The sequence below is a fragment of the Oncorhynchus gorbuscha genome, linkage group LG04 (assembly GCF_021184085.1).
Source record: "Oncorhynchus gorbuscha isolate QuinsamMale2020 ecotype Even-year linkage group LG04, OgorEven_v1.0, whole genome shotgun sequence".
Taxonomy (NCBI): domain Eukaryota; kingdom Metazoa; phylum Chordata; class Actinopteri; order Salmoniformes; family Salmonidae; genus Oncorhynchus; species Oncorhynchus gorbuscha.
In genome coordinates this window covers 53,418,573-53,429,105 of record NC_060176.1, presented here as the reverse complement: position 1 = coordinate 53,429,105, position 10,533 = coordinate 53,418,573, and the positions used below count along the sequence as shown (strand labels likewise).

Sequence of the window (10,533 nt, the reverse complement as noted above, 5' to 3'; positions counted from 1 at the left end):
GTGGCTGTACTGCAGGTGGAGTGGGGGATATGCCATTGCAGATTAGGAGACAGCAGCTGATAATGAATTATTGAGTCGACCTACAGAGAACTCAAGCTTTGGGTGGGTGGGTAATACCCAGGCGAAGGAGATGGGACTGTATGGAAGGGTGTTTAGTCCAACGGTAGCTATTCCTGTAAATCCACCATAGCCAGTAGTTGATCTAGAAGTGTCAGAGATACTTCAGAAAGACAGGGAGGGTGTTGATCCATTGGATTTGTTTAAGAGACGCCTTGATACTGTGTATCAGGATTTTGTGGCCATTGACACAAATGGTTCAAAAGATCCAAGAACAGGACCTACTGGGTCAGCATTTGTAGTGCAGGAATGTGGGGTGGAAGTCAGAAAACGTATTACAGATCAGCTGGCTGTATATACCGCTGTTGGCTTTGCAGTGGGTGGAGAATGTCAAGCCAGACCGAGTTGTTAATGAGTCTCCAGTCCGTTGGGTCATGTAGCAGACAAGACCTGCTTTATGAGGTGCTATAAACCCATGGCAGGATTAGATGGATGGTTATACAGACAAGATTTACTTGGGTTCCAGCCCATGTGGAGGTGGAGGTGAACGAGGCAGTTGATGTACTGGCTAAACAAGCACTTAGAAGTGGGGATGTTGTAGTTTCAATGAGCAAGGCGTAGGCAAAAAGCCTGATATGGACAGTGATGGTGCGGAGATGGCAGGAGCAGTGGAATAGAGATACTAAGGGCAGGCATTTATTTCAAGTACAGAGGAAGATTGGAGAGGGGAGGATGGCAGGAGGGGACAGAAGAGGCGGCTATATTTACAAGATTAAGGGTGGGACACAGCCAGTTGAATAAGTACTTAAATGTGATTGGAAAGCGTCCAACAGGAAAGTGTGATTATTGCCAGGAAACAGAGACAGTGGAGCAGGTATTGCTACAGTGTGGGCAGTACCAGAGGGAAAGAGAGGCTGAGATCTAGTATGAAGGAGAAGGGGATACAGGGAATTAGTTTAACGAGTATATTGAGTAGTACGTCATTATATATAGTCTCAAACATTGTGGATTTAGTTTCTCTTTGTCCCTGGCCCACACTCCAGTACAGTAGGTGGTGGTAATGCACCATAATATTGGATGCCAACCGCCGATAAACCCCACCGAAGAAGAAATGGCAACACCATCCACCAGTGGGGGGAGACGTCATGTCAATTCTCTGCTTGGAGCACCTCTTTCCTGTCTGTTTTTGAGTGCGTGTTGAGTGTGGAAGAACGTGTGCTGCTAAGGTCGTACAGAACCTAGTCTGTCGGTCTGCGTGTGGGAATGTGTGGTTAGTTTAGTTATTCAACATTATTTGCACTTATGACAAAATAAAGTATTTGTTTTTATTTAGGAATTAGCTTGCTATCGACCCAAAGCAAATAATTGAGGAAGCAGCAACAGGGCACGTTGTTTGCTTTGTTGTTTTTCAGGTCCAAGATATTTAGCTAAGTTGTCCAATTTGTAGTTATTAGCAAACGCCCCTGTGTTTTGAAGATGTCTACGGGCTGTCAGAAGACCACTACTAGCAAGGCCATTCCGACCAGGCGGGTGACCATAAACGACGCCTCGCACATGCCCAACGACTACTCCACTACTCCCGGGGGAACTCTGTTCAGCACAACACCTGGAGGTAGCTAGCTATAGCTAGTAGCTAGCCTTTATAGGACTGGTTATATGTCTATGTTATAGCTATGTAATATGTAAAAGCACGACTGTTTATGACGTGGTTATAACTAACTCAACGGGATATGATTCGATTGTTAGCCTGATTACCATGCGCTCGAGCTGTGCAGGTGCCCGTAACACAAATCTCGATAGGGTTATCAAACCTTTAGACAAAGGGCACCTGTCTAGCAATCAAACAAATGTATTTAGCAAAAATGTTTGTGGTGCAATGTTGTAAACTGACAAAGGCTTTAGCCAGCGATATGCTCATGCCTCATTGCATACAGTGGCTGTTGTTGTTTTTGTTTCTGCTGGCAAGTGCCATTATTTGCATCATCAGCTTGTTAGCTCGTTAGCATAGCTTTTTGTGCACCACCACGGTCCTCATACCTATGTTTCACTGTGGTTTCAGAGTCCAGCAATAAGACATAGCCAAGGCACTAATATTTGTGTGAACTCAACCTACTATGTGTATTGAACATTTATAATGCCGTGTACAGCCATACCTATGCATTGTGGATCCGTGAACGTGGGTGTCAGTCTACTCCGTGACACACACAGAACATAACGATGTAGACTGGTGAGCGAGCTAATGTGGCTCATTTCACAGATGGATCAGAGTCCTGCAATAAGAACTAGCTAAGACGCTAATATTTGTGTTAACTACACAATTGTGTCACTGAGTAGGCTAATACCCCATTTCATGTGGTCACAATCCATAGGTTCGGCTGTAGATCTATAGGTAAAGCTTTGTAAATGCAGGCTTCTTGTTTTTTTTGACAGGCTTCTGGAACATTTCTTACATTCAACTTTTTCATGTTGTATTCATAGGAGGCACTTGGCTCTGTGCAACATTAGTCCTTTCAATGCAGTACATGAGTCCCTGACTCGAGTTCCGATTTTAAAGACCTGTGACTCGACTTGGACTGGCCTTCCTATGACTTGTATTTGCACTTGGACTGGATAGGCTACTATGATAAGCAGAAAGTTAGCAGCGCTGGGTGCGCAGAGCAGCGATAGTTCTGTTTTCGAGTAGTAGAATGGACACAGCCTACATCAAGCTTGTGAGCAAGCGACGAGTGTGGGCAGGCTCTGCCTCCGATCCTTGTCTACACATCACGCAAGCGACTCACTTGCTTCCTCATAACCACCAGTCAGTCAACCTCTTACTATTTAGCTTTTCCTCGTTAAAAAAGGCAAACTGCTTTATGAAATTAAAAACACTAGTATTGAGTTTAATAGTAAAACAACAGTGTAGCTATGAGTCTCTCTCTCTCTCTCTCTCTCTCTCTTGACTATTGAAAAGTAGTCTGTCTACCCTCCAACTTTCCCCCTACATCCCATAGCCAGGTTCTGATAAGTCTCCTTTTACTTTTCACTCTGCAATAAATAACTACACAAATATCAGTCAGTGATTACAAATGAGTAGCTGAGAGCCTGTTACAATTATTGCAAATAATAATCTGGTCTGGTGACTCGACTCGAGCAAAGGGGCCTTGGGACTCGTGACTCGACTCGAGCAAAGGGGCCTTGGGACTCGTGACTCGACTCGAGCAAAGGGGCCTTGGGACTCATGACTCGAATCGAGCAAAGGGGCCTTGGGACTCGTGACTCGACTCGAGCAAAGGGTCCTTGGGACTTGTGACTCGACTCGAGCAAAGGGGCCTTGGGACTCGTGACTCAACTCGAGCAAAGGGGCCTTGGGACTCGTGACGCGACTCGAGCAAAGGGGCCTTGGGACTCGTGACTCGACTCGAGCAAAGGGGCCTTGGGACTCGTGACTCGACTCGAGCAAAGGGGCCTTGGGACTCGTGACTCGACTCGAGCAAAGGGGCCTTGGGACTCGTGACTCGACTCGTGCAAAGGGGCCTTGGGACTCGTGACTCGACTCGAGCAAAGGGGCCTTGGGACTTGTGACTCGACTCGAGCAAAGGGGCCTTGGGACTCGTGACTCGACTCGAGCAAAGGGGCCTTGGGACTCGTGGTTTAGTGATTCGACTACAACGCTGCTAGACACATTGCAAAGTAAAATAACCTGACATTATCTGAAATGTTTAAGTATCTGACATTTTAAAAACATACTTGTTTGCATCATGCATGGATTGCATGCCCTTTTCAATTGAATTATAAATATGTTGGCTAGGACACTTTTTTTTATTAAACTAGGCAGGTCAGTTAAGAACAAATTCTTATTTACAATGATGGCCTATGGAACAGTGGGTTAACTGCCTTGTTCAGGGGCAGAACGATATATTTTTATATTGTCAGCTCAGGGATTCGATCTAGCAACCTTTGGTTACTGGCCCGATGCTCTAACCACTAGGATACCTGCCACCCCACTTGTTGCTTGTGGTGATGTGTTTAAAGCATTTCCACACGAGGCCTTTCACTTCCTCCCTCTTCACATGGTCACAGCTAAGGCGTTGGTGGTGCCGTTCAACACTGATTCAGAGATGATTAACGCACTAGCAGAACCTGCCAGATCATGTTGCAGTTTCTTATCTTTCAGCAGCTGCCATTCTGAACCCTCTATAACAAGAGACACCATTAACAAATGTGACACAAAATTTTAAATGCATAATTTGCATAACTTTCAATGCATTTATAATGTGAAATGCATTGAATGTCATGTAAAATATGCAATTAAAAGCGAGATATGATGGATAACATTGCTTTCCTACACTGTCTAGGCTTAATTTCCTGAGTATATGTGTGTGTTGATATGGTGGTGAGCTGGTTAACTGCCAGGGTATGTTCCAAATTGCACCCTATACCCTATATAGTGCACTACTTTTGTAGAGGGCCTGTAGGTCAACGGTAGTGCACTATATAGAGAATAGGGTGCCATTTAGTTTACCTCTAATATGAATCCAATGTTAAGAGGGGTAATGCACTGAGGGATCCCACAGATGAATCCTCATTTGGGAAATTCTGGCTCAGAAAGCAGCTGGCCGATATAGCTTGCATTGAACCACCATTTTGTGAGCAGATATCAGTTACTTTACTCGGTGGACAGATTGGCACAGAGGACAGTACAAACAGAACAGTTTTTGCACATATCTGTGTCAAGGATTCATGCAATCATGTTGGTGCCATTAGTTTTATTTCGTGTTAATAGTACGGTTAATTTGTTGTAGGCTATTGGTTGAGTTTGTTGAGGGCGGTATGTTGATTTATGTACTTGGAGATGATGTTGTAAGGAAAAGCACTTTAAAAAATATAATTTATTATTTACCCTGAACAAAAAGATAAACTCAACATATAAAGTATTGGTCCCATGTTCCATGAGCAGAAATAAAAAATCGCAGAAATGTTCTATATGCACCAGAAGCTTAATACTATCAAATGTTGTGCACAAATGTATTTAGATTCCTGTTGGAGAGCATTTCTCCTTTTCCAAGATAATCCATCCACCTGACAGGTGTGGCATATCAAGGAGCTGATTAAACAGCATGATCATTACACAGGTGCACCTTGTGCTAGGTACAATAAAAGGCCACTCTACACGCCTGGCAGCCAACCCATGGCTGCACCCCTGCCCAGTTGTGTGGAATCCATAGATTAGGGCCTCATTAATTTATTTCAATTGACTGATATCCTTATATGAACTGTAACTCGGTAAAATCTTAGAAATTGATGCATGTTGTGTTTATATTTTTGTTCAGTGTATGTATGTAGGGCTTGCACTTCAGTCAAACACCTCAGTCTTTCAGAACAACTGTTTAGCTCACACGTCACACTGAGAAAGAGGCATTGTACCTAATCTCGCATGGAAAGACTACGTAAAACAAATAAGGCATCTGACCAAATTATGCAAAATTTCAGGTATGGGTTAAACAAGATCACACAACCTTCAGTGTATGTGGTTTAGCTGCAGGCTTTGAACCAAATCTGACTGCAGAACAGGATGAGTACTAGTCCTATATGGTGGGATTGTGCGCCAATGTACGATCTGTTCCATCCATTAAATTTACATGAACATCTCATCCCCTCCTCTCCCCTCAGGTACAAGAATCATCTACGACCGGAAGTTCCTGCTGGAGTGCCGCAGTTCCCCGCTGGCCAGGACTCCACCGTGCTCTCTCCCCAACATTCCAGGGGTCACCAGCCCACCCTCCAAACACATCAACAATGTAAAGGCCCATAACAGAGAGCCACTGAACAACAACATCACTGCACCTGCTGACAAAAGCACTGGTAAGAACATGATCCTGTCAGGCAGGCCAACTATTTACTCTTATCTCAGGCATTACAATGTGCCCCCAAAAAGAACATCCCCGAAAACAGTCATACGAGATGTATTAGTTTTATGGAAAATATATAATGGTATTTAATAAGTGAAATAAGATCAAATGTTCAGATTTACTGGTACCTAATGGGGTTCAGGTCATTTTTAAGTTTTGATATTTACCCTTATGTTAGTATTGCCTGCCAGGCTACAAATATTTAAGGTGAGTAGGAAATAAATAAATTAACACGTGTGTGTGTGTGTGTGTTTATGAAGGTGACGATGCACAGTTTGAAATGGACATCTAACTGTTGGTGGAATGCGCATTCAAGAGGGATGTGAAACAACTTCACTTACTGCCATGATGCTGAAGAAGAGGCCCAACCAATCCCCCACCCAGACTTGCTACAATATTGTCACCTTCTGTGTTTACAGATGAGTCCATTAGTTGCGGTTTGTTAACTTTAAATATCAGCTGTATTGTTACTGTAAAATAACACAAGGTTGGTTCAGGCGTGTGAATGAAGTGTTACCCTCTTGACTCACCTCTGGGGCCTTTCTCTTGTGGAGCCAGCAGCAACACTGAAAAAGATTGCTCCAGAGGAGGGGTGTGGCGGTAAAGATTCAATTTCTTTCATTCTTTAAAATTATTTTGCCACTCAAATCAATCTTATCATGGGTTATCCACACTTCACTGCCTTCAAAATACTATTAATTTTTTTCAGATAAAAAGATTGTCATACAAAGGAATGTAAAAAAATATAGAGAGAGAAATTTGAGACAAAAAACTACATTTTCACATGGTTTGTAAGAAGAATCAATAAAGAAAATAAAACATATTTGGTAGTAGACTTGTTTCCTAAAAAAGTAACTAGTGCACAAAGGGAGTTGGATAGAATGAGTAGGCTATGTGTATTGCAAGATCAAAGGATTGCTTCTGTCAATCCCTTGGGCACTTTCGGTTATCTGGCAAGTGTCATTAGAGTCTCGTGGTAAATGGGTTGACCGACTGCAATACATGTTACTTTCGGGGAAAACACTTTGTATCTGACAGAAAACAAACGAATGACCCAAGAAATGGTTATTCCACCAGTAATATAGCAGTAGTGTAGCAGGGGCAGCAGGTAGCCTAGTGGTTAGAGCATTGGACTAGTAACTGAAAGGTTGCAAGATCAACTCCCCGAGCTGACAAGGTAAAAATATGTCGTTCTACCCCTGAACAAGGTAGTTAACCCACTGTTCCTAGGCCATCATTGAAAATAAGAATTTGTTCTTAACTGACTTGCCTAGTAAAATACAAAATAAATAAAGACTTTTTTTTAAATGACGGATAAGTAATCATAAAACACTTACGCCTAATGTTCTTAAGTTCACATAGGATGACATTTCATTATTATGAGTTAAAAATTAAGCCTATCAGGTCCTGAAACGTTTCATTAGACATGTACATGAAGCCTATCAGGTCCTGAAACGTTTCATTAGACATGTACATGAAGCCATCAGCCAATTTTATCTAATTGATACCTTTTTTACATTTTTGCTCGAAATCAAAACACACTGGTAGAACTTGATGTTTGCTGTTCACATCCATCAAAGGCTATCAGCGCCGCAGCTACAAATCCACTGGCACGCTCCCGTTCTTCTGTGAAGGAAAGCTGTACATTTCCAGCATCTGTAGTGTGGCAGGAGTGACCGAAGTGGAATTCTTCAGCAAGTTCCCTCCTGCAACTGATAACATTCCAGAACCAGCAGCCTGAAAAGCGGTAATCATTACACACCATGATGTCCTTCCTCTCATCAAAGAGCTACACTGTCTCTGTACTCTGCACATAAGCAGAGGCATATATGATGCATATTGGCTCTAAATTAAATAACTTGAATTGTGATTATTAAAAAAATTAACAAATGGTTCCAGTCTTTTTTAAGCATACATGAAATGCTCTAGAAGTGTTTATATATTTTTTTATTTAAAGATAATTCCATTTTTAAAAATTTTTTTTTTAAAGGTTATTCCATCTTCAGATCAATCCCAATGTAAATGTCAACCAAATCTTGTACCTCAGTGAGTAATATACATAAGCGACTGTGATATCACCTGGATGTGAGTTGCTGTCCAACTAGTTATGTAGCATTAAAGCAGGTATCAGATCCAGTCAGATCAGACATTTCCTAAATTGTCAAGTCTAGCACTTCATTCTTCCCATCCACTGTAGGGTTGACAGTTTCCCTACTTGCCAAGCAGGAACCAAGGTTTGTTCCTCCCTCAGAAATCAATAGCACACAACATCATATGCACACTGTCACACTCAATCTTTTCTCTCTGTAAATCTGCACCAATAAAAATAAGGCTGCAATTGTAAAACAACATTTAGGTTACATCAACGTCAATGTAATTAATGGACACAATTGGCTCTAATCCCGATGTAGAAGCAATATTAGCCCATCAATTAACCTACTCGAAACCAGGCTGCATCACATCCGGCCGTGATTGGGAGTCCCATACGGTGGCACAAATCAAATTTATTTATATAGCCCTTCGTACATCAGCTGATATCACAATTGGCCCAGCGTCATCTGGGTTTGGCCGGGGTAGGCTGTCATTGTCAATAAGAATTTGTTCTTAACTGACTTGCCCAGATAAATTTAATTAAATAAAACTAGACTAAATAATGAGCTGACCATCAGGATGCTGTGGGTGTGGTGGGCTATAGAAGAGGGTTATTCATGAGGGTTTAGTCTGTGAGAATCAACATGTGCTAGACAATCTGTGACACCTGGCTCCTTGCCACTGTCCTGAAGCTGCTTCACTAATGGGAAACCCACTGGGCCTTTTCCCCACGCCCTAGTGTATGAACAAACACTGTCAAGGGTCCAACCCCAGGCCCTGTAATGACTCGTGCCACAGTAGGACCCAATGAACAACATGACAGACTTCTGCACCCCAACAGATGAGCCGGTTTAAATGGCTATACTATTTGTCAGCATGGCTTGTCACAGTGGCAAGAATGATTGTTAATCTGTATTAGTTCATCTTTAGTTAATACGGCATTGATGATAGGCTTGAATTCATCATTGACCTCTTGACTGTCTGTGATCACACTGCTTTTAGTTTAGGCTGTACTTGCTTAAATAACATGAACAGCTTAGTTTTGTAAATCAAACTGCCTCTGAGTAGTTGTTACACAGGTTAAAATGGTGTTTGAGGAGCACGTGATGCCGCTGAGCTGAGCAGACGTTGACAAACCGAGCTCTTCAAAGTTATTCTATTTTTTACCTAAATAACAACGTTGAAACAATATTCTAACATCGGCTGATAAATTGTCAAGTACTTACCTTCCCAAAGAGCCATGGACCTCCGACCGAGAGGACGACCAAAACGTTGTTGATTCCCAAGATAACGATAACGCTACAGCTAGCAAGATTAGCATTAGCCCTCATAACTCAGACGACAGTTCCAGACTGTTGCTCTCAGCAGCCTCTTGCGAGCCTGCCGACATGCTGGCTACTCTCCTCCGGGAAATTCAGGATGGTAACAGCGTTCTTTCTCTGAAAATCGATAAGAAATCGGCTGAACTCCATTCTTCCATTGACGACCTGAAATCCTCCATAAATGATCTCCTTTTGAGAACGACTGAGGCAGAGTTGCGCTTTAGCACAGTTGAAGATACCATCGCTAGACATGACCAGGTCTTGACACAACTGCAAAAGGACAATGCCTACCTCAAAAACAAGGTAGATCAGATGGAGAACCAGAGTAGACGTAGTAATATCCGTGTGGTGGGATTGAAAGAGGACAGCGAGGGCCGTGACCCGGTCCGTTTCTTCCCTCAATGGATCCCGGAGGTCCTAGGCATAATCAACTTCACCAAGCCGCTGGAAATCGAACGCGCCCACAGAACATCAGCGCCGAAACCCCGGCCAGATGAGCCCCCACGAGCCGTCCTGATCAGGTTCCTCCATTTCCAAGACAGAGAGAAGATACTGCAACTCGCAAGAGTCAAAGGGCACATCACCATCGATGGAAAGAGGGTCAGCCTTTTCCCAGATATGAGCGCGGATCTCGCCAGACGCCGCAAGCAGTTCAGACCTGCCGACAAAGCACTGAAGGAGAAGAACATCACCGGCTACCTCATCCACCCTGCGAGGATGAAAGTTCAGTACAAAGGCCGAAGCCATCTCTTCAACACACCGGGAGAAGTGCACACTTTTCTCAAAGAACTGAGCAACGTCTGAGCCAGGACGGTCTCTCTGGGGGATAAAATGCAGTTTGTTTGTTTTCTCTTATCCGGATTGAACTGCTGGTATCTCCCGGTCACTTTAATTGATTTGTACATTTTCAACTAACCGTATCTTCCCGGGGTGAGTTCTATTACATTTACAGGAGAGTATATTTTGCTTTAGTCCATAACTACTGGGCGAAGCAATAAGTAGGTTTAGGCCCACTGCTTTCCCCCTCATTTATGTTAATCTTTCGAAAAGAGACTCAAGCATCCCTTACCATGGGCAGTAAATATTCAGCCATAAATATCTATTCACAACGTTTGTTTTCAATTTAGAGTGCTCGCAGGTTTTAGTTTACGCCAAGGTTTAGCTAGTAAGAG

The 10,533-nt window shown here is 43.0% G+C and overlaps 1 protein-coding gene across 1 annotated transcript; it reads left to right on the top strand.

The window, feature by feature from the left end:
- The first annotated feature begins 1,218 nt into the window (after positions 1–1,218).
- LOC124033297 (eukaryotic translation initiation factor 4E-binding protein 2-like) lies at positions 1,219–6,771 on the top strand. Its single transcript, XM_046345281.1, has 3 exons — positions 1,219–1,669; positions 5,710–5,901; positions 6,209–6,771. Exons 1-3 carry the CDS (start codon positions 1,534–1,536, stop codon positions 6,238–6,240), a joined length of 360 nt encoding a protein of 119 aa, XP_046201237.1. The 5' UTR covers positions 1,219–1,533; the 3' UTR covers positions 6,241–6,771.
- The last annotated feature ends 3,762 nt before the right edge of the window (positions 6,772–10,533 follow it).